Source organism: Callorhinus ursinus, unplaced genomic scaffold (genome assembly GCF_003265705.2).
Source record: "Callorhinus ursinus isolate GAN/ISIS: 27379988/994484 unplaced genomic scaffold, GSC_fseal_2.0 scaffold4, whole genome shotgun sequence".
Taxonomy (NCBI): Eukaryota; Metazoa; Chordata; class Mammalia; order Carnivora; family Otariidae; genus Callorhinus; species Callorhinus ursinus.
In genome coordinates, this window is record NW_027397066.1 from 106251781 (window position 1) to 106276302 (window position 24522).

Here is a 24522-nt window from a genome sequence, read left to right on the forward strand (position 1 = left end):
GAGTATAAGTCTTCCACCTCCTTGGTTAAGTGTATTCCTAGGTAATTTATTCTTTTCAGTGCAATTGTAAATGAAACTGTTTTCTTAATTTCTCTGCTTCTCTGTTATTAGTGTATAGAAATGCAACTGATTTCTGGGTTTTAATTTTTTACCCTGCAAATTTACTGAATTCACTTATTCTAATAATTGTGTAGTAGTCTTTAGGGTTTTCTACATAAAGTATCCTGTCATCTGCAAATAGTGGCAATTTAAATTCTTCCTTACCAATACAAATGTCTCTTCTTTTCCTTGTCTATTGCTATGGCTAGGACTTTCAGTACTACAGAGAATGAAAGTGAAGAGAATGCACATCCTTGTCTTATTCCCGATCTTAGAGGAAAATCTTTCAGTTTTTTACCATTGAGTATGATGTTACCTGTGGGTTTTTCATTTTGCTGAGAATCTTTATAATGTACAGATGTTGAATTTTGGTCAGATGCTTTTCCGCATCTATTGAGATGATAACATGATTTTTTTATTCTTCATTTTGTTAATGTGTATCACATTGATTGATTTGTGAATATTGAACCATCATTATAGCCGAGGAATAAATCCCACAAGAACATTGTGACTGATCCTTTTAATGTATTGTTGAATATGGTTTGGTAACATTTTGTTGAGGATTTTTACATCTTTGTTTATCAGGGACATTGGCCTGTGGTTTTCTTTTTTTGTGGTGTTTTGTCTGGTTTTGTTATCAGGGTAATGCTAGCCACACAGAATGTATTTGGAACCTTTTCTTCCTCTTTTATTTTTTGGAATTGTTTGAGGAGAGTAGGCATTGAATCTCCTCCTCCTCCCCGTCCCCCCTCCCCCTCTCCCCTCTCCTCCTCCTCCTTCCTCCTCTTCTTCTTTCTTCTTTCTTATCCTCCTTCCTTCTCCTCCTCCTCCTCCTCCTCCCTCTTCTTCTTCTTCTTCAAGATTTTATTTATCAGAGAGAGAGGGAGAGCACACAAGCAGAGGGAATGGCAGAGGGAGAGGGAGAAGCAGGCTCCCCACTGAGCAGGGAGCCCGATGCAGGACTCTATCCCAGGACCCTGGGATCATGACCTGAGCCGAAGGCAGACACTTAACCGACAGAACCACCCAGGCATTCTGGCATTGAGTCTTCTTTAAATGTTTGGTAGAATTCATTTGTGAATCCATCTGGTCCCTTTATTTTTTGGTAGAGTTTGATTACTACTTCAATGTCGTTACTTGTAATTGGTCTATTCAGATTTTCTATTTCTTCCTGGTTCAGTTTTGGAAGATTGTTATGTTTCTAGAAATTTATTCATTTCTCCTAAATTGTTCAGTTTGTTGGCATATTATTTTTTGTAATATTCTCTTATAATCCTTTGTATTCCTGTGGTGTCAGTTGTTACTTCTTACCTCCATTTCTGATTTTATTTATTTTTGTCCTTCCTCTTTTTTTCTTTTCTTGATGAGTCTGGCTATTGGTTTGTCAATTTTGTTTATCTTTTTAAAGAACTCTCTTTGAGAGGCACCTGAGTGCCTCAGTTTTTAAGCATCTGCCTTTGGCTCAGGTCATGATCCCTGGTTCCTGGGATCAAGTCCTGCATCGGGCTCCCTGCTTGGTGGGAAGCCTTCTTCTCCCTCTCCCACGCCCCCCTGCTTGTGTTCCCTCTCTTGCTGTGTCTCTCTGTCGAGTAAGTAAATAAAAATCTTTTTAAAAAAAGTTTTAGGGGCACCTGGGTGGCTCAGTCATTAAGTGTCTGCCTTCGGCTCAGGTTATGATCCCAGGGTCCCAGGATCAAGCCCCACAACAGGCTCCCTGCTTGGCGGGAAGCCTGCTTCTCCCTCTCCCACTCCTCCTGCTTGTGTTCCCTCTCTGTCTCTCTGTCAAATAAATAAAATCTTTTTTAAAAAAGTTTAAAAAAAAGAACTATCTTTGGTTTGTTTTTTGTTTTTTAATCTCTATGTAATTTATTTCTGCTCTTGTCTTTTTTTTTTTTTTTAGATTTTATTTATTTATTTGACAGAGAGACACAGCGAGAGAGGGAACACAAACAGGGGGAGTGGCAGAGGGAAAGCAGGCTTCCCGCGGAGCAGGGAGCCCGATGTGGGGCTGGATCCCAGGACTCTGGAATCATGACCTGAGCTGAAGGCAGACACTTAACGACTGAGCCACCCAGGCACCCCAAGCTCTGAAGTCTTTATTATTTCCTTTCTTCTACAGACCTTGGGCTTTGTTTGTTCTTCTTTTTCTAGTTCATTTAGGTGTAAGGTTAGATTGAGTTTTATCTTGTTTCTTGAGTTAGGTTTGTTTGCTATATACTACCCTCTTAGAACTGCTTTCTTAGAACCAGAGATTCTAAGAACCAGAACGAGATTTTGGACCATTGTGTTTTCATTTGCATATTTATGTATTTTTTTATTTCTTCTTTGATTTCTTCATTGACCCATTGGTTGTTTAGTATCATGTTGTTTAGTCTGCACGTGTTTGTGTTTTTTTCCAGTTTTTTTCTTGTGATTCATTTTTTGTTTCATATCGTTGTGGTTGGAAAAGATGCATGATATGATTTCAGTCTTCTTAAGTTTATTGAGATTTGTTTTGTGGCCTAACATGCGATCTATCCTGTAGAATGTTCCATGTGCACTTGAAAAGAATGAGTTCTTTTTGTATAAAATGTTCTTTATATGTCTGTTATGTCCATCCGGTCCAATGTGTTATTCAAAGACATTGTTTCCTTATTCATTTTCTGCCTGGATGACCTATCCATTGACGTAAGTGGATTTTTAAAGTCCCCAACTATTATTGTATTACTATCAATTTCTCCCTTTATGTCATTAATATTTTCTTTATGTATTTATGTACTCCAGTGTTGGGTGCATAGATACTTACAATTGCTATATCCTTTCACTGGATTGATCATTTTAACATTATATAATGCCCTTCTTTGTGTCTTGTTACATTGTATTTTTAAGGTCTCTTTTGTCTTAATATAAGTATTGTTACCCTGGCTTTTTTTGCCTTCCATTTGCATAGTGAATGTATTTCCATCCCTTCACTTTCAGTCTCTGTATTCATCTTTAGGTCTGAGGTGAGTCTCTTGTAGGCAGAATATAGATGGGTGTTCTTTTTTATCCATTCTGCCTCTCTATGTCTTGATTGAAGCACTTTTACATTTATATTTAAAGTAATTATTGATAGATATGTACTTACTGCCATTTTAAAAATTAATTTTCAGGAAAGAGAAAAGACCCAAATAAATAAAATCACAAATGAGAAAGGAGAAATAACAATCAATAGCACAGAAATACAATTATAAGAGAATATTATAAAAAAACTATGTGCCAAAAAATTGGACAATTTATAAGAAATGGATAAATTCCTAGAAACATGAATTACCAAAACTGACACAGGAAGAAATAGAAAATTTGAATGTGCTGATAATCAGCAAAGAAATTAAATCAGTAACTAAAAAATCCCAACAAATAGAAGTCCAGGATCAGATGGCTTCATAAGTGGATTCTTCCAAACATTTATTTTTTTTGAAAGATTTTATTTATTTATTTGAGAGAGAAAGAATGAGAGAGAGAGAGCACATGAGAGGGGGGAGGGCCAGAGGGAGAAGTAGACTCCCCACAGAGCAGGGAGCCCGAAGCGGGACTCGATCCAGGGACTCCAGGATCATGACCTGAGCTGAAGGCAGTCACCCAACCAACTGAGCCACCCAGACACCCCTCTTCCAAACATTTAAAAAAAGAGTTAATACCTAATCTTCTCAAACTATTCCAAAAAATAGAAAAGGAAGGAAAACTTCCAAATTTATTCTAGGAGGTTCCCATCACCCTGATACCAAAACCAGATAAAGACACCACAAAAAAACAGAACTACAGGCCAATATCTCTGATGAACTTAGATGCAAAATCCTCAAGAAAATACTAGCAAACCAAATCCAACAATACATTAAAAAAATCATTCAGCACAATCAAGTGGGATTTATTCCTGGGTGCAAGGGTGGTTCAGTATTCACAAATCAATCAACATGATACATCTCATCAATGAGAGAAAGAAGAGCCATTTAATCTTCTCAATAGATGCACAAAAAGCATTTAACAAAGTACAACAGCCATTCATAATAAAAACCCTCAACAAAGTAGGTTTAGAGGGAACATACCTCAACATAATTAAGGCCATATATGAAAAACCCACAGGTAACATCATCCTCAATGGGGAAAAACTGAGAGCCTTTCCCCCAAGGTTAGGAACAAGACAAGGATGTCCACTCTTACCACTTTTATTCAATATAGTACTTGAAGTCCTAGCCACAGCAAAGAGACAACACAAAGAAATGTAAGGCATCCATATTGGTAAGGAAGAAGTAAAACTTTCACTATTTGCAGATGACATGATACTATATATAGAAAATGAGAAAGACTACACCAAAAACTGCTAGAACTGATAAACAAATTCAGTGAAGTGTCAGGATACAAAATCAATGTACAGAAATCTGTGGCATTTCCATACACCAATAATGAAGCAGCAGAAAGAGAATTGATCCCATTTACAACTGCACCAAAAATAATAAGACACTTAAGAATGAACCTAATTAAAGAGGTGAAAGACCTGTACTCTGAAAACTATAATACACTGATGAAAGAAATTGAAGATGACACAAAGAAATGAAAAACCATTCTATGCCCATGAGTTGGAAGAACAAATCCTATTAATATGTCTATACTACCCAAACAATCTACATATTTAAAGCAAACCCTATCAAAAGACCACCAGTATTTTTCACAGATCTAGAATAAGCAATCCTAAAATTTGTAAGGATCTACAGAAGACCCCAAATAGCGAAAGGAATCTTGAAGAAAAAAAAAAAAAGCTAGAGGCATCACAATTCCAGACTTCAATTTATATCACAAAGCTGTAATGATCAAAAGAGTATCATACTGCCACAAATATAGACACATAGATCAATGGAACAGAATAAAAAACTCAGAAATAAACCCACAATTTATGGTCAATTAATCTATGAGAGAGCAGGAAAGAATATCCAATGGGAAAAAGTCTCTTCATCAAACGTTGGGAAAACTGGTCAACTACATGCAAAAGCATGAAACTGGACCACTTTCTTACACCATACACAAAAGTGATTTCAAAATGGATGAAAGACCTAAATATGAGACTTGAAGCCATAAAAATCCTAGAAGAGAACATAGGCAGTAACTTCTTTGACAATGGCTGCAACAACTTCTTTCTAGATATGTTTTCTGAGGCAAGGGAAACAAAAGCAATAAACTACTGAGACTACATCAAAATAAAAAGCTTCTGCACAGCAAAGGAAACAATCAGCAAAACTAAAAGGCAACCTATGGAATAGGAGAAGGTATTTGTAAATGACATATCTGACAAAGCATTAGTATCCAAAATATATAAAGAACTGATAAATCTCAACAACCCAAAAATGAATAATCCAATTAAAAAAATGGGCCGAGACATGAACAGACATTTCTCTAAAGAAGCCATACAAATGGCCAACAGACACATAAAAAGGTGCTCAACATCACTTACCATCAGGGAAATGCAAATCAAAACAACAATGAGATATCATCTCACACCTGTCAGAATGGCTAAAATCAACAATACAAGAAACAACGTGTTAGCAAGAATGTGGAGAAAAAGGAACCCCCTTGCAGTTGGTGGGAATGCAAGGTGGTGCAGCCACTCTGGAGAACTGTATGGAGGTTCCTCAAAAAGTTAAAAATAGATCTACCCTATGATCTAGCAATTGCACCCTCCCCAAAAATACAAAGACACTAATTTAAAGTGATACATGCACCAGGATGTTTATAGCAGCATTATCTACAATAGCCAAATTAAGGAAGGAGCCCAAGTGTCCACCAATTGATGAATGGATAAACAAGCTATGGTATATATAGAATGGAATATTATTCAGCCATAAAAAAGAATGAAATCTTGCCATTTGCAACAACATGATGGAGCTAGAGAGTATAATGCTGAATGAAATAAGTTATATGATTTCACTCATATGTGGAGTTTAAGAAACAAAACAAATGATCAAAGGAAAAAAAGAGAGATAAACCAAGAAACAGACTCTTAACTATAAAGAATAAACTGATGGTAACCAGAAGAGAGGAGGGTGGGGGTTATGGGTGAAATAGGTGTTGTCATGTTGAGCACTGAGTGATGAATGGAATTGTTGAATCACTATATTGTACACCTGAAATTAATATAACACTGTATGTTAACTATAGTGGAATTAAAATAAATAAAAACAACAAAAGAAGAAAAATAGAGTTTTTAACAAGTCAATGTATTACCTGATATTAATGGACTAAATGATACCCCCCCAAAAAAGCCCCACAATTGATTGTGAATTATATGAATTTCTTAAAATTCAACAGCAAAAGCAAATCTAATTGGAAGACTGGACCCTGGAACCACTGCTCAAGCATTATCACATATAATCTTTAAGGAAGGATTTCTAGAAATGAAGACGAAAATTTGACTTTTCTCTAATAGTTTTTTATAGCTTGCAGGTAGGCAAACTTAAGTAAACTTAACATTATCCATTAACGTAGAAGAGTCTTCCTTTTAGAAACAGAGGATCTAGGGGTGCCTGGGTGGCTCATTGGGTTAAGCATCCAACTCTTGATTTCAGCTCAGGTCATGATCTTAGGATACTGAGATGAGCCCCACATGGGGCTCCCCACTCAGTGGGGAGTTCACCTGGGGTTCCCTCTCTCCCTCTGCACCACTACTCCCCACTCTCTCAAATAAATAAATAAAATCTTAAAAAAAAACCAAACAATATCTGTTTGTGGTGTCATTCGTTTTAAATCTTTAATAAATATCAGTTTTCTCATCTGCAAAAAGTGGATCATTCCAACCTTACAGAAGTCTCCTTTAATCAATACATTGCATAAAGTGTGTGAGATCTCTTAAATGTAAGTTGCTATACAAATTATATAACAGCAATTTACCAAAATAAAGAATGGAGTTCATTTTCTTAAAGCACCATACTCATTCATTACAGTTAGGAAAATCTATGGAGTAAACGCAGAGGTACAAAGGGTGTTTAAGCTAGGTAATGATTTTTTTTTTCCCTGTGCTGTTTTGTCAAATTTAAACATTTGAACTTTTTTAAAATCCTTATAGAAATGGAGATAGTTTTCCGGACAGTCAAGTGAGTAGCCTACCAGTTGTCTCATCTTTCAGGCTAGCTCTTTTATCCACAGTAAACCCGGCCTTCTGCAAGCTTGACGGCCAACATTCCCTAGCAAAGCTGCAGGGCCGCCGGAGCATTTCCGGTTCTAGGCTCCTTCGGCCGTGCAGGAGAGCCTGCCACGCATGCGCGCCCGGGTCTCTTTACGTCACGGCTAGCCTGGCTGGGACGGCAACCGGCGGGAGTTTTTCAAAATGGGAGCGCGGACGCGCCGCCTAGGTCTCGGAAGGTGCCGGGGAGGCCTTTCAGTGGCTGTGCAGCCGTCGCCCGGAGCGGCGGCCTAGAGAGCCAAGCCTGATGGGCGCCAAGACCGGCCGGCTGCTTGGAGCGCTGCCTCGAAGGGACTGCGTGAAGGAAACTAATTTGGGGAGCACAGGCCTGAGCCTGGAAATATGGCGACTTGCATTGGGGAGAAGATCGAGGTGAAAAGTCTTGGCAAGCGTCTGCAGGGCAGGGTGGGGGTGGGGTAGTTGGGGTGGCAGGACTCGAGACTGCGGCGGAAAGGGGGACCAGGCGAATCTAAGGGCTGCGGGGCGGGCGCCGAGATGATTTGGGAGAGTCCCAACCGCCGGCCAGGCTGTCTTGGGCGGAGCGCCCCGCCCCTCAGGCTGGGGTGTTGGGGGAAAGGCGAGTCGCTCGCGGCCCCGCCCGTCCGTCTCCGGACACCAAGGCTATCCCGCCGGGTCTGCCGCGCTAGAACAGAGCAAAGCTGCCACCCCCTTCTCCGAGGGGATGGCGGTTACCTCCGGCGGGAGCTGCGGCGGGATTCCAGCGGTGCCCTCTGCTCCCAGGGGTTGGCTGGAGGTGGGAGCAAGGTGCTGAAGTTGCACTGAGGTTGAGGAAGCAGTTCATTAGCGTGCTGTATCTGAAGCCCAGCCTGGACTTTCAGGGATCCCCACAAGGCGTCAACATGCTTTCCACCCCAAACACCTGCTGTATCGAGGTGTAATACCTGCTTGAATTTTGATTTCATATTCCCCTCTTGATCCATTTTATCTTTTTCCAATCTCTTCCTGTCTTCTTTTTTACTCCTGTGAGTCATCACACGTATCTTTAATTTTAACTTTTAAGGATTTTAAAGTTGGGAATCTCCTTGGTAAAGGATCATTTGCTGGTGTCTACAGAGCTGAGTCCATTCACACTGGTTTGGAAGTTGCAATCAAAATGGTAAGAATATATTAATCAACTTTTCACCTCTACTTTGCAGGTAATTAGAAAGGTGACTTAAAATGTAAGAAACTCCGTACCTATGAGGGGTTTTTTTTTTTTGATTAAGGGTGGAGAGAACCCATTTCTTATGCAGAAGACAGTAGTGCCAAGTCCAGCGATTGACCTTACAGATGTGTTAGGAGATCCTTGACTGTGCTTAAATAAGTGTTTTATTTTCATTCATGTTCAGTAGACCTAGTACTTGTTATTATGCAAACTTGTAGTAATTGATAGAAATCAAAGAACAAATAATTTGTTTATAATAATGAGTAGGACTTGTGCTACTTCTGTATTACACTGTAACACTCTTAAAATACTCTATTTTGATTGTTAGGGGGTCAGTCTAATAGGAGTATCGTAAACAAATTAAGAATCACTTATCCAAACCAGTAGGGAGAGGGAAGTTTTATTTTAAAAGCTTGTCTAGTAGAAAAAGAGGAACAGATTATTTAAATCTAGTGTGGCTAGATTTTTGTTGTTGTTGATATAGATATGATAGTTGTGCTATTAAAGTCTTTAAGTTGGGAAAGGATATTAGAATGCATTGGGTAAACTTTTACTGAATGTCCATTCTGCCAAGCACTCTGTTAGGTGCATGGGGAAACAGACAACAGAGTAAATTGACCTCATAAAGAAGTAGATAAAAGGACTTAAGAATATTTTAAAGTATGCTTTCTCTCCAGAGTTAACTTCTGAAAACTTCACATTTGGAAGTTCATCATCAACATTTAAATGTCTCATGTTATTTTTAGATAGATAAGAAAGCCATGTACAAAGCTGGAATGGTGCAGAGAGTCCAAAATGAGGTGAAAATACATTGCCAGTTGAAACATCCTTCTATCTTGGAGGTAATACAAATTTTATAAAAGTGACCGAGGACATTGAATTTTTGTATATTATCATTTACTATAACCTTTTACATTTCAGCTGTATAACTATTTTGAAGATAACAATTATGTGTATCTAGTATTAGAAATGTGCCATAATGGAGAAATGAACAGGTATCTAAAGAACAGAAGGAAACCATTCTCAGAAAATGAAGGTAGGTGGCTGCTTTTTTTCTTTTGTGTATTTAAATTTTACTCAACTGCCCAGTTGTCTTAAAGGGACTTAAAGGATATTATAAAATTATCATAATAGTATTTTGGTTGGTAAAACTAAGCTGCAAGCTGGTGTTCTAATGTAATACTGTGGCACATGTACTTGGATTTCTAAAAACTAAATTCTAAGATTCTAAATACTGAATCAGATTTTCTAAGTTATAAATTTTATTTTTTTCATTCCAACAGCTCGACACTTTATGCACCAGATCATCACAGGAATGTTGTATCTCCATTCTCATGGTATATTACACCGGGACCTCACACTTTCTAACCTCTTACTTACTCGTAATATGAACATCAAGATTGCTGATTTTGGGCTGGCAACTCAATTGAAAATGCCGCATGAGAAGCACTATACATTATGTGGAACTCCTAATTACATTTCACCAGAAATTGCAACTCGAAGTGCACATGGACTTGAATCTGATGTTTGGTCCTTGGGCTGTATGTTTTATACGTTGCTTATTGGGAGACCACCTTTTGACACTGACACAGTCAAGAACACATTAAATAAAGTAGTATTGGCAGATTATGAAATGCCAACTTTTTTGACAAGAGAGGCCAAGGACCTTATTCACCAGTTACTTCGTAGAAATCCAGCAGATCGTTTAAGTCTGTCTTCAGTATTAGACCATCCTTTTATGTCCCGAGATTCTTCAACAAAAAATAAAGATTTAGGAACTGTAGAAGACTCAATTGATAGTGGACATGCCACAATTTCTACTGCAATTACAGCTTCTTCCAGTACCAGTGTAAGTGGTAGTTTCTTTGACAGAAGAAGACTTTTGATTGGTCAGCCACTCCCAAATAAAGTGATGATATTTCCAAAGAATAAAAATTCAAGTGATTTTTCTTCTTCGGGAAATGGAAGCAGTCTTTATACTCACTGGGGAAATCAAGAACAAGAAACCAGTAATAGTGGAAGGGGAAGAGTGACCCAGGATATAGAAGAAAGGCCACATTCTCGATACCTTCGTAGAGCCCATTCCTCTGATAGATCTGGCACTTCTAATAGTCAGTCTCGAGCAAAAACATTTACAATGGAACGATGTCGCTCAGCAGAAATGCTTTCAAAATCCAAAAGATCAGGAGTAGATGAAAATGAAGAAAGATACTCACCTACAAACAACAATACCAATATTTTTCACTTCTTTAAAGAAAAAACATCCAATAGTTCTGGATCTTTTGAAAGACCTGATAATGATCAAGCATGGTAAGAAGGATTCTATCAAAAGCATTTTATTTTTCTATAAATGTTACATTAGCGCAAATAGGAAGCTGCAGCTAACTAAGGAGGGTTAATTTTTTCTAATATTGTCAGATGTTCCTGAGGTACTTCTTAACTATGATTTCTATTTCTTATTAGAGAATCAGAATGATGATTTTTAATTGTAGTTAAGAACCTCTTTCATAGGGGCGCCTGGGTGGCTCAGTCGTTGGACGTCTGCCTTCGGCTCAGGTCATGATCTCAAGGCCCTGGGATCGGGCTCCCTGCTCAGCAGGGAGCCTGCTTCTCCCTCTCCCACTCCCCCTGCTGGTGTTCCCTCTCCTGCTGTGTCTCTCTGTCAAATAAATAAAATCTTTAAAAAAAGAAAAAAAAAACTTCATAATAAGTGTATGTGCCCATGAATGTGTTTAATACTTGAGAATTTTGTTTCGTTTTTTGTTTTATAGGAAGCAGGTCTCCAATACAAAGTATCATATTAAACGTGTCTGATCCCTAAAGTACTGATAGTAACTGTTCTCTCTCTTTCTCTATCCCTCTCATACACACAAGCTGAGCAAGTGATGAGTAATCATATTATTGACTGCTTCTCACATGAAGGCTAATTTTTTAATGACTGTAGTGTTTATTTTTTCCTTTTTCTGATCTTTGATTTTTATGCTTAAATTACAAGAGGGCAGTAGCCATATAAAAACATTGTCACAGTACCATGGGCATTTTGATCTGGAAGTTTAGCTTCTTAGAGACAATTTAATTATGCAAATATTGGTTTCTATAGTTACTCCAAAATTTTTAGGTATTCAGATCAAAAGATAACTACCTTTTTAAATATTTTTATCTTCAAAATTTATTACCTGATAATTTTTTTATTAGTTTATTGGAATTTTTTTCTCTGTTTAGCTCCAGTCATCTTTGTCCAGGAAAAACTCCTTTTCCATTTCCAGACCAAACATCTCAGACTGAAATGGTGCAACAGTGGTTTGAGAATCTGCAAATAAAGGGTGAGTTTTCTGTTTGGGTTTTCTAAAGAAAATAATATGTTAAAAAAATAATAATACATTTTCAATAAACTATATTGCAATAACAGTAATAATAACTTTACTCATTTTGAGTATTTGCTATATCGGTTACTGTCCTTAATGCTTAACAAATATTAACTTATTAAATTCTCACACACAAAAAAATACGAAGCTAGGGGTGCCTGGGTGGCTCAGTCGGTTGAGCATCTGCCTTTAGCTCAGGTCATGCATGATCTCCAGGTGCTGGGATGGAGCCCTGCGTCCGGCTTCCTGCTCAGCGGGGAGTCTGCTCTCTCTCTCCCTCTGCCCCACCCCACTGCTTGTTCTCTTTCTCTCAAATAAATAAATAAAATCTTTAAAGAAAAATATGAAGAGAATATAATTAGCCCTATCTTTTTTGTGTTGCAGAGAGCTTAATTTGCCAAGCTACACTACTGCCTATAAGCAGAGGAGCCAGGATTCCAATACAAGCAGTCTGGCTCATAGACTTTACTCTGTCTCTCTGTTCTTGCAGCCTGTCTGTAAGAAGCACCTACTATCAGTGCCTATAAAATAATCAAAAGATGGTTGACCTTATTTTTAAGTAGAAGCTGATGTGGATGTCATGGTTTACCAGTGGGACCTTACATACACTAAAACACAGCTACTAAAAACTTAATGGGTTTTTTTGTTTTGTTTTGTTTTGTTTTTTTAAGTGAGCTCCAGGCCAACATGGGCTTGAACTCACAAACTTGAGATCAAGAGTTACATACTTGGTAGGTGGGGGGATGGGTTAGCCTGGTGATGGGTATTAAAGAGGGCACATTCTGCGTGGAGCACTGGGTATTATGCACAAACAATGAATCATGGAACACTACATTAAAAACTAATGATGTAATGTATGGTGATTAACATAGCAATAAAAAATTTTAAAAAAAGTTACATACTTGGGGCGCCTGGGTGGTTCAGTCAGTTAAGCGTCTGCCTTTGGCTCAGGTCATGATCCTGGGTCCCGGGATCGGGCCCTGCATCGGGCTCCCTGTTCAGCGGGAAGCCTGCTTCTCCCTCCATCTCCCCCTGCTTGTGCTTCCTTTCTCTCTCTCTCTCTCTCTCAAATAAAATCTCTAAACAAACAAACAAACAAAAGTGTTACATACTCTACTGACTGAGCCAGCCAGGCACCCCAAAACCTAAACATTTTTAAACAGCTGTCATCCAGGTCATTATTTTAGATTCAGAGTTTGACAGTTCAACATTTCTTATTAATGAATATGACAGACTCACAGAAGGTGGGTTGGAAATAACCATGGAAAAAAGGGAGAATAAAAAAGAAAACATATGGGGAGGAGGAGATCATTTCGTACTAAGTATTATATTACTTCAAAGAGTACATAATATGACTATAATTTAAGCAGAGTTGTTATGTTACCACAAGCATCTATTCTTTTTTCTTTTTAAAAAATATATTATTTTCAAGAGCCCAAAAGGGAATTAATCTTTTTATGTGTACTTGTTGATGATAATTCAAGTTTATGGTTTTTAAACTATAAAATTGCCATGTACTTAATCTTGCACTTAACTTTCTGTTGTGTTGATAGATACTTTTATTTGGTAATATGGATGTATCTGAGGTGGAGAAATAAGCTTGTTTATAATCTAGTAGTGCTGCTGCAATTTTAAAGAATATTATTTGGTACAAAATATTTCTATCATAATGGAAGTAGGAGGAAGGAAAGCACTAACAAGTCATTTAGAGAAAAAAATGCAATATATATTTTCATAGTTTAGCATTTGAAAAATTGCCTTAATCAGATCTATATAGTCTAATCATTTAGGGGGCTTTAAAAAAATATTCCCGTGTGAACTCTAAAACCATATAAAATATAAATGGGTAAAATTCAACAAGAACTCTTTAAAAATGTGGTGCAAATACCCTTGTAATATTAAATATTAATCATAATATGAAAACTATTTCATACACTGTTTTTGCTTTTATTTGCATATTTTATAAGTAAAGATGGTGACAGTCCTCAGCTTAAAGAGGATACATTTACATATTACATAGAATGATTACCTGGGAGCTCCTCAAATCTGTACTTGTTGGAACACTGGCAGTTACTTGTTTTAGAGTTAGTAAGTGACCCTAGATTTTGCCTTGATTGAAAAATGAATTTCTTATTAATATCTTTTTTTCTTAGTTTTAGGAGTATAAAGGTATATCTTTGCAATCTGGATTAAAATGTTCTTTTAAAGTCATTCTTGGGGAGCCTGAGTGGCTCAGTTGGTTAAGTGTCTACCTTCTGCTCAAGTCATGATCCAAGGGTCCTGGGATCGAGCCCCACATCGGTCTGCCTGCTCAATGGGGAGTCTGCTTCTCCCTCTTCCTCTGCCTCCTTCCACCTGCTTATGCTCATGCTCTATCTCTCTCTCTCTCTCTCAAATAAATAAATAAAATCTTTAAAGTCATTCTTATATTATGTCATATCTTAAAACTACTTATTTGTTAGAAATATTATAAACATTTTTTTACTAGATTTCTTTTGTACCTCAAAACGAAATTATACTAGCATGACATTGTGTTGTGTAGACTTGTTTTTTTCATTTTTCACTAAATTGCCTCATTCTGTGTATAATGCAGCTCATTTAAGAGAAAGTACTGAACACAACAGCATTAGCCCAAACAGAGATTTCCAAGGCCATCCAGATTGGCAGGACACATCAAGAAATGCTTGGACTGAGACGCGAGCCAGAAAGAGCCCTGATGCTTCTGATAATGTGCATCCTGCAAAACAGCTGAATACCATGAAATATATGACTGCATTTCAAAGTAAACCGGAGATAATTCAACAAGAATCTATTTTTGGCTCAGATCCTCTTTCTGAACAAAGCAAGACTAGGGGTATGGAGCCACCATTGGGTTATCAGAAACGTACACTACGAGGCATTACATCTCCTTTGACTGCTTACAGGTTAAAACCGATTAGACAGAAAACCAAAAAGGCTGTGGTATGTCTGTCATTTTTCTAAATTACTATGTGGTATTTTCTTGAGTATGTGGTTTCTTGTATCAAATATGTTTCTTTTAGTTCCTGTACTTTTGATATTTACATAATAAACTCATTTAGAAGTAAAGAGACCAGGAGTTTATGGAAAAATAGCTAGTGTTTTCCTCTGGCTACTTTAAGAATGTGAATTGATATTGATAAGTTTTGAATTTTAAATTATTGATAATGAGAAACATTTAAAAATAAGAGGCTAAATACTGTGTTAAATATTATTTTATTCACAATTCCAATTACTAAATTAATATTTAATACTGCTTTTTGCTTTTGACTTGGTATTTAATCTAGTCTCAAATGAAAAAGGTAAACTAAAAAATAAAAATTTCTTTTAACATCTGGAATTATTTAAAAAAGAGTATACACAAAATCAAGTTTAGAGTTTAAATTGATGTATGAATTGGGAATAGCGATTTTAATTTTTTAATTTCATCTTCCTTCTGTTTGTACCTTGCTTTCTGTTTCACCCAGTCTTGCCTTTGTTTGGCTTGCTTTTGTCTTTTCAAAGTCCTTATTCTCCACCCCTACCTTCTGCTTTCATTCTGCTCACTGGATGTCATTTCACACTTAATTATGCCTTTTTACTTTGCTTCTTATGTTTCACAATTGTGCTCAAATACACCTGTGGTGTAGACTATTGCAGAGAAGCAGCCGTTTGATTTTGACTTGAATTTTTGTTTCTGCTATGGTTAAGTACTTTTAAGTGTTATATATGTCAGAGCTATTATAGTAAACAAGAGAATTGTTACTAATGTTAGTTTCTTGTTTTTTAGGTTAGCATACTTGATTCAGAGGAGGTATGTGTGGAGCTTCTAAAGGAGCATACATCTCAAGAATATGTGAAAGAAGTTCTTCAAATATCTAGTGATGGAAATATGGTAATGTGGCTTTACTTTATTTTGCAACTTTAAATCATTAAGCATTTAGCATTCCAATTCATTCTACAAGGATATCGTTAAAATATTTAAAAATTGGTTTTCTTAATGTGATAGTATCTCTGAAATTCAAAAACTAAAATAGCTATTACATATATTTAATTAATGTGGTTTTAAAAATAATTATAGCTTGTAGCAAAATCTAAGCTTTAAGCTTAAGTTTGAAAAGCAAAATAATTGGGGCGCCTGGGTGGCTCAGTCATTAAGCATCTGCCTTCGGCTCAGGTCGTGATTCCAGGGTCCTGGGATTGAGCCCCATATCGGGCTCCCTGCTCAGCGGGGAGCCTGCTTCTCCCTCTCCCACTCCCCCTGCTTGTGCTCCCTCTCTCACTGTGTCTCTCTCTGTCAAATAAATAAAATCTTAAAAAAAAAAAAAGGCAAAATAATTACTTCTGGGGAATAGTTAACGTTTTCAATAAAATAATATTTAATTTTACATGTGAGCTCTTTTCATAATTTTATTAACAAAATATAGCACTCTAACTTAAGGGCATATAATTAGAGTTCTTAAAAAAACTTTTTGGCAGATCACTATTTATTATCCCAATGATGGAAGAGGTTTTCCTCTTGCTGATAGACCACCACCCCCTACTGACAACATCAGTAGGTACAGCTTTGACAATTTACCAGGTATGTAAATTTACCAGGGAATAAATTTAGATAATGAATTTATATATACGTAAACTCCGTATGTGTGGATATCATTGATTGTAAAGGTCTTGCTTCAGCCAGGCTGTAGCTCATGTTCTCATACTTTATATATGGTGAGATGTGGTGTACCTTACTAATCCAATGTTTATTCATAATCTGTGTTACCACGTATTTAAGTAAAAACTATGGAATATTAGTCATATATCACACAAATACAATACGTACACTTGTTTAGTTACTAATTTGTCTAGAATCTTGTTTAAAATTCAACATAAAGTATCAATTTTTGACTTTTGAAAGCATTATTATGCTCCATAAATGATCACCTATAATTATGGCTAACCAAATTTGACTCCTTGTTCAGCTTCTGGATATTATGGATGGGGGAATTAAATATTGAATAGTTAAGACTTCACTGAAGTGACTTTTAGAATCAAACAAGAAAACCTATCTAACCTAACCCTATTAGAAATCAGAACAGATAGACAAGACTAAATACTGTAAGTGACTATAGTTACAGGGAATTGTAAAAACTAATTTTGAGTAGTAGGACCACAAAACTCCATGCTTTACTAACATAAAAAGAACTACATCTTTTCCTGATAGTCTGATTCTGATTTCTCAGGTAGAAATTTTTTCATTTCAATTATTAAAACTTTTCTGGAATCATTACTTATAATAAGGAGTCAATGAGTCAAAGAAAGAGATTTTTTAAATAATCATGGTACTATTCATCAGATTTTGTTATATACTTCTTGGGAATTGTATTATATTGTCTTTAGTTTTCATTAAAATAATAGACTTGCATGACTAAAATATCTTTATTTTGGAAATGAGGTTTCTAACCTATCAACTTGAATTTTTGTGGAAGAGTAGAGATCAGTATTAAACTTACGGAATTTATATGTCAAATCAACACTTTATTTCCTACTATTGGTAATTTTTTTCTTTTCTTCCCTAGAGAAGTACTGGCGAAAATATCAATATGCTTCCAGATTTGTACACCTTGTAAGATCTAAGTCACCCAAAATCACTTATTTTACAAGATATGCTAAATGCATTTTGATGGAGAATTCCCCTGATGCTGATTTTGAGGTTTGGTTTTATGATGGTAAGTACCATTTAGAATTGGTAATGGTAATTTTTTTCCCTTTAGTTTATAATGTAGTAGTTGTGTTTTTTTTTTTTTTTAATTCAGCACCACAAGTTTATAAGCTATATATTCATACAAATTAATTACACAGCACAGGTACTATACGTTAAATATGTTAACCAAATTTATTTATATATACTTTCATGTAAACCGCTTATTCTCCAATACGTATATTAGTCCTCTTTCCCTAAATAGCTCAGATTTAACAACATTCAGGTTGATAGTACAGAATCACCTGAAATAAATATCCTTTTTCTTAATAGAAACTCAAATGGACATATACCAAATGATGAAAACTATAAATGTGGCAAAAGGATAGTGTTGAACTAGAGAATATTATTTTCTGAATCTATTCTATAAAGATGATTTACTTTTTAATCTGTAAAACTCCCTTTAAGGGACACCTAGCACATACACTCACACAGTACACATATAATTATAGCTATCCTTCAGTTATGTTTTTGTATGAGATCAGTGATTTTTTAAGATATCGTAAAAGTATCAGACTTAAGCCAGATATATGCAGAAAAAAATGGATGGCCTATATTTATTGAATACATTCAGAGCCTCATTTTATTAATGATCATTGAGTGAATATAAATAATACCTTGATCTTTATGCACTAGTATGATAATGAGTATAAACACAGGAATATTTAAAGAAATGATAAAAGAGTAGTTTTCTTCTTATTCTTTAAGGAGCAAAGATACACAAAACCGAAGATTTAATTCAGGTGATTGAAAAGACTGGAAAATCTTATACCTTAAAAGGTGAAAGTGAAATTAATAGCTTGAAAGGGGAAATACAAATGTATATGGATCATGCAAATGAGGTATGTACCTAGTTGTGGTAGGTTTTTCATACCAATTAATAGTGATTCCAAGTGACAGGTGAAATAATGACAGCACTATTCTTTTGAAATAGGGCCATCGTATTTGCTTAGCACTGGAATCCATAATTTCAGAAGAGGAAAAGAAAAGTGGAAGTGCTCCCTTTTTCCCAATAATTGTAGGAAGGTAAATGTTTGAAAAATTTTTAAATATGGCTAAGATGTATCGGAAATGTTAAAAAAAATAGTTTGGTGTTTACATTATGGACATTTTTTAGTTTTCTGTAATTTGAAAGCTTTAAGGGAATATATTCGGACATTTCTTTCCCCCCCAGAAAACCTGGTAATACTAGTTCACCTAAGGCCTTATCACCTCCTACTTCTGTGGATTCAAACTACCTGATGAGTGATAGAGCATCTTTGAATAAAATGATGAATAGTGCTGCTTTTCCAAAACCGGCACCAATACTTAATCCTTCTGTAAGTAAATATATGTCACTTCTATACTTTATAAACTCTTCAGTCATTGCCTCATGCCCTTCATATAAAATTTAAATTCCTTACTATGGCCTTACTATCATCTCTCTACTTCTCCCCTGCCTACTTTACCCTGTATGCCTTCTTTAGTTCTTCGAGTAAATCAGACTTTCAGGGCCTTTTCACCTGCTATTCACTTGACCTGGAACTTTTCTCTAACCTCTTAATGGCTAATTCTTTCTCATCCTTTAGGTCTCAGTTTATTTTTTTTATTTTTATTTTTTTAAAGATTTTATTTATTTGACAGAGAGATAGAGAGTACAAGTAGGCAGAGCGGCAGGCAGAGGGAGAGAGGAGAAGCAGGCTCTCTGCTGAGCAGGGAGCCCAACGTGGGGCTCAATCCCAGGACCCTGAGATCATGACCTGAGCTGAAGGCAGACGCTTAACGACTGAGCCACCCAGGCGCCCCCAGGTCTCAGTTTAAATGTTACCCCTGTGAGGCCTAACCTGTCCCCTCTGGGAAAAAGTGAAATATGTTACTACATGTATCATTTTATTTTTACTAATAAAATATCATTGACTGCCTTAATATCCATGATAGATCATTGGTTACATAAACTTACTAAATTTTTATTCAGTGAACTGTCATGCCTATACATTCTATATAGCAATATAGAAAAATGCAACATTAAAGAAATAGATCTGTGTGTGTATACTCATACACATATACATATATACTGTAATTGCAGTTATGAAAAGTTATACCTTGGGGAAAAAAAGAAAAGAAATCTAAATGAAAACAGCAACCGTGTGATTTTTCTTCTGTATTTCTCTAATTTTCTGTAATGCAGTTATATAGTTGCATTTTTTTGTTAATATTTTAATTTAAATCTGAAGTTTATTATGTGGTTATATTTTAATTTTTTAACTTTGTTATTAAAAATTATTTTCAGCTAATGAAAATCTAGTCATTTTTCAGTTTTGCTGAAGTTGGCTTATAAAAATGCTAAGGAATAATATCTTCTTGTCTTTTACTTGTTTGTAGATGGTTACAAATGAAGGACGTGGCTTTACAGCTGCAGCTTCTGGAACAAACATCTCTTCTAGTAGTCTAAAAGATTGTCTTCCTAAATCAGCACAACTTTTGAAATCTGTTTTTGTGAAAAATATTGGTTGGGCTACACAGGTGAGAAGTTTTTATAGTAAAGTGAATTTTCTCAGTATGAATTTCTTTAGTTTGCAGTCATTAGACAATTATCAAAAAAAATAAATAATTTTAAAGATTTCTCTTTGCAAGAAAGATTTTACACCTTTTTTTACATTGGTTATATTAAAATTTTAGACATCTTTTACTTGTACACACGTGGAGAACTCTAGGTATTGTTAATAGATTAGTAAGGCATAAGTGATTTGTTTTTGTCATTTGTTTTTACAGTTTTAAAAACAAGTGTTTTAAACCCAAATGTCCACTGATAGATGGATGAAGAAGATGTATGTGTAGGGGTGCCTGGCTGACTCAGTCCATAGAGCATGTGACTCGATCTCAGGGCTGTGAGTTCAAGCCCCACGTTGGGCATGGAGCCCACTTAAAAATTAATAACTATACATACATACATACATTAAAAAAATTATGTATATATACACAATGGAATGTTACTCAGCCATAAGAAAAAAGAATAAAATCTTGCCATTTTTGACAACATGGGTGGGCCTAGAGGGTATTATGCCAAGTAAAATAAGTCAGAGAAAAACAAATACATGATTTCACTTACATGTGGAAGCTGAAAAACAAAACAAAACAGAAAGAAGCTCATCCATACAGAAAACAAACTGGTCATTGCCAGAGGGGAGGAGGATTGGCAAACTTGTTAAAGGGGATTAAGAGGTACACACTTCCAGCTGTAAAATAAATAAGTCACAGAAATGAAAAGTACAGCATAGGGAATATAGTCAATAATACTGTGATAATGTTGTGACAGATTGTGAGCATTGAGTGCTGTATAGAATTGTTGAATCACTATGTTGTATACCTGAAACTAACATAACATTGTATGTCAACTATGCTTCAATTTAAAAAATAAATTAAGAAAAACAGAATAGAGGGGCACCTGAGTGGCACCTGAGGGGCACCTGAGTGGTTAGTTAAGTGTCTGCCTTCAGCTCAGGTCATGATCTCAGGGTCCTGGGGTCAAGCCCCATGTCGGGCTCCCTGCTCGGTGGGAAGCCTGCTTCTCCCTCTCCTTCTGCCTTTCCATCCTGCTCATGCTCTCTCTCTCTCTCTGTCTCTCACTCTCAAATAAATAAAATCGTAAAAAACAAACAGAATAGAGGTGTCTCGTAATGGCTACTTGTTGGGAATTGAGAGTGATGTTCATGACATTTAAGTTTTAACAAACTATTTTTAATCTATTACTAGAGTAACTCTCATTTGGCAGAAAAGGATTTTTGCATTTAAAAATTAAGTCCAGGGGTGCCTGGGTGGCTCAGTCATTAAGTGTCTTCCTTCAGCTCAGGTCATGATGCCAGGGTCCTGGGATCGAGCCCCTGCATCAGGCTTCCTGCTCCACAGGAAGCCTGCTTTTTCCCTCTTCCACTCCCCTTGTTGTGTTCCCTCTCTCACTGTGTCTCTCTCTGTCAAATAAATAAATAAAATCTTTTAAAAATAAATAAATAAATAAAAATTAAGTCCACATTGAGTTTCATACTTACAGAATTATATGTAGGTCTGAGCCTATATGTATGTATCATCTGAAAGCTTGAAGATTGGAGACTTGAGCATAGTACATGTAATTTTTACTTACCAGTGAAGAAAAATGCATCTTAGACCTTTATGAGGGTAGGAAATAAATGAAAGGAACTCAGCATTTGTTGAGTACCTGCCATGTGGTACCATGTTTCTCACATATATTGTCATATATAAAGTTGGTGTTACTTCCTTTTATAGATAGTAAAATTATGACTTATAACTGTTGATTGACTTACAGTCTTACTGGGTAGTTGGCAGAGTCTGGTTGTAAACCCAGGTCTGTTTGATTCCAGTGAGCATGTGTTCTCTCTGCTGTTTGTGGAGTGCCACATTGTATATTAGTGACTATATCAAATATCAGTGACTAAAGGAATAATTTGCAAAGGCTAAGGTGTAATGTTCTCAGGCAGAAGAGAAATTCTGTAGCCCAAGAACAAATAGAGGGAAATCCTGATTTAAGAAAATGTTACTTTTGTTATTAACTAAATATCTTCTTGGTTAGAAATGCTATTGGAGTGGTGCCTGGGTGGCTCAGTCATTAAGCATCTGCCTTCAACTCAGGTCATGATCCCAGGGTCCTGGGATCGAGCCCCACATCGGGCTCCCTGCTCGGCAGGAAGCCTGCTTCTCCCTCTCCCACCCCCCCACCCCCCCACTTGTGTTCCCTCTTCTCGCTGTGTTTCTCTCTTGTCAAATAAATGAATAAAATCTTTAAAAAAAAATGCTATTGGAGTCGGGGGGAGGACACAAAACTACTCAGACATCATAGTAGAAATGAATGGGAAACAGGATTCATTTAGAATAATTTTAATATTTTAATGCTGTAGCTATTAAAGGAATAATCAGAAAAGATGTGAATATTCTTAGTGCTACTACCATCACAACCCCATATTTGTAGTTTTCTGAGAGGGTTGCTTTTTTTTTTTTTTTTTTTTAGATTTTTTTAATTTGGGGTGCCTGGGTGGCTCAGATGTTAAGCGTCTGCCTTCGGCTCAGGTCATGATCCCAGGGTCCTGGGATCGAGCCCCGCATCGGGCTCCCTGGTCGGTGGGAAGCCTGCTTCTCCCTCTCCCACTCCCCCTGCTCATGTTCCTGCTCTCACTATCTCTCTCTCTCTCTCTCTGTGTCAAATAAATAAAATCTTTAAAAAAAAAAAATTTAAGAGAGGGAGAGTGCACACTCGTTCGAGCACGAGCAGTGGGGGTGCAGAGGGAGGCAAGCAGACTCCCTGCTTAGCGGAGAGCCTTATACGGGGCTTGATACTAGGACCCTGAGATCATGACCTGAGCCAGAATCAAGAGTCAGATGCTTAACTGACTGAGCCACCCAAGAGCTCCGAACATTGTTTTTTTTAACTGTGTGAAAGACCTATTAAACATGAGTACCTTTTAAGAACTTTAAATCTTCTACTGTGTAGTAATTTTGCACACTTAATTATTTTTCTAGTTAACTACTGGAGCTGTGTGGGTTCAGTTCAATGATGGGTCCCAGTTGGTCGTGCAGGCAGGAGTGTCTTCTTTCAGTTATACATCACCAAATGGTCAAACAACTAGGTAAGTTCTTAAAATAATGGTTGAGATTTAGCCCTTTGCTATATAATTTTGTTTTCTCTATATGTTGAAATAAATGATTTAATAAGGTTTTGTATGTTCTTTAGATTAGGGCCTTCAATTTAGTGAAGAATCCAATTTTCAAGTCAGCTCAAGTTTTTGACCTAATTTTCTTTTTATTACTTAAATACATTTAGAAAGTGGCCTATTTTAAAAAGAAACAAACTGGATATGCTTAACTTGATTTAGGTATCTATTTAAATAATTTTGTGTAATTTTTCTGAGGTGCCTCTCATTGAAGAACTACTGAAAAATAGAATATGCCTTTTGGTACTCTCATACAAACCAATTAATTAAGTTATGTTTTTGTCTTTTTTTTTTTTTTCTTTTGCTTCACTTAGGTATGGAGAAAATGAAAAATTGCCAGATTACATCAAACAGAAATTACAATGTCTTTCTTCCATCCTTTTGATGTTTTCTAATCCAGCTCCTAGTTTTGAATAATTAGAGCTCCTTTTAGATACATAAGTCTAATAAATAACTTTGTTGGCTTTCAAGTAAAGTGACTTTTTTTATTTAATCTAACTTCCTCAGAAAGCCTTTCTATAAAAGACAGTTTTAATCTATACCATAATGAATGTATTCTAATGAGAGAACAAAGCAGAATGAAACTTCTAAAATGTACTGGTCATAGATTAAAATAGTACACCAGACTTTGCTCTTAGAACATATACCCCCAAACTTTGTGTTCATATATTTGTATTGAACAGTCTTTTAAAAGCAAAAATATAAATGGTGTGTGGCATATTTATGCTTTTTTGATTGTTTTCCCTACTTCTCAGACATGTTGAGAATCATGGAAAAAGCATGCTGGAGTCTTTGAGGTTTTGACCATGTAAATAATGTGTATTTATGTTGTAAGTAACATATGTAAACATGTATATTTGTTTTATATTTATTTTTGTAGCACCAGTTTCTAATGAAACATTTTTGAAAATGTATTTTATAAAAAAAATAAATACAGAGATAAGTTGCTTTATCTTTTGATTTATTTAATTAAACACTTATTTTAAAGTAAGTTACTAGTAAGCTCATTTTTAAATTATGTTGCCTGTTTAGGAGCCAGTTAAATTTTTTAAAATAATTTTGCACATGGTAAATACATTGTTTCTCTACCTTTTTTTGAAAATATCTGTATATTTTAATGATAAACATTTTAACACTGTAAACTTAATACAGTAGTTAAGATGAAGAAAAAGAATATTTGATAGTGGACAGCCATTACCTTTTACTCAAGGTAAAATGGGAATGAAATAAAACTATATAAATATGATAAAGTCTTTTTAACC

The 24522-nt window shown here is 36.0% G+C and overlaps 1 protein-coding gene across 1 annotated transcript; it reads left to right on the plus strand.

Annotated features, from left to right (window-relative positions):
• Positions 1-7413: 7413 nt before the first annotated feature.
• Positions 7414-23735, plus strand: PLK4 (polo like kinase 4). The gene is made up of 16 exons (XM_025874155.2): positions 7414-7660; positions 8310-8405; positions 9200-9295; positions 9375-9489; positions 9737-10763; positions 11676-11776; positions 14412-14779; positions 15606-15710; positions 16295-16397; positions 17380-17529; positions 18270-18403; positions 18496-18587; positions 18736-18880; positions 19923-20063; positions 23070-23176; positions 23575-23735. The coding sequence occupies exons 1-16, from the start codon at positions 7631-7633 to the stop codon at positions 23675-23677; spliced, it is 2913 nt and encodes a 970-aa protein (XP_025729940.1). The 5' UTR covers positions 7414-7630; the 3' UTR covers positions 23678-23735.
• Positions 23736-24522: the final 787 nt, after the last annotated feature.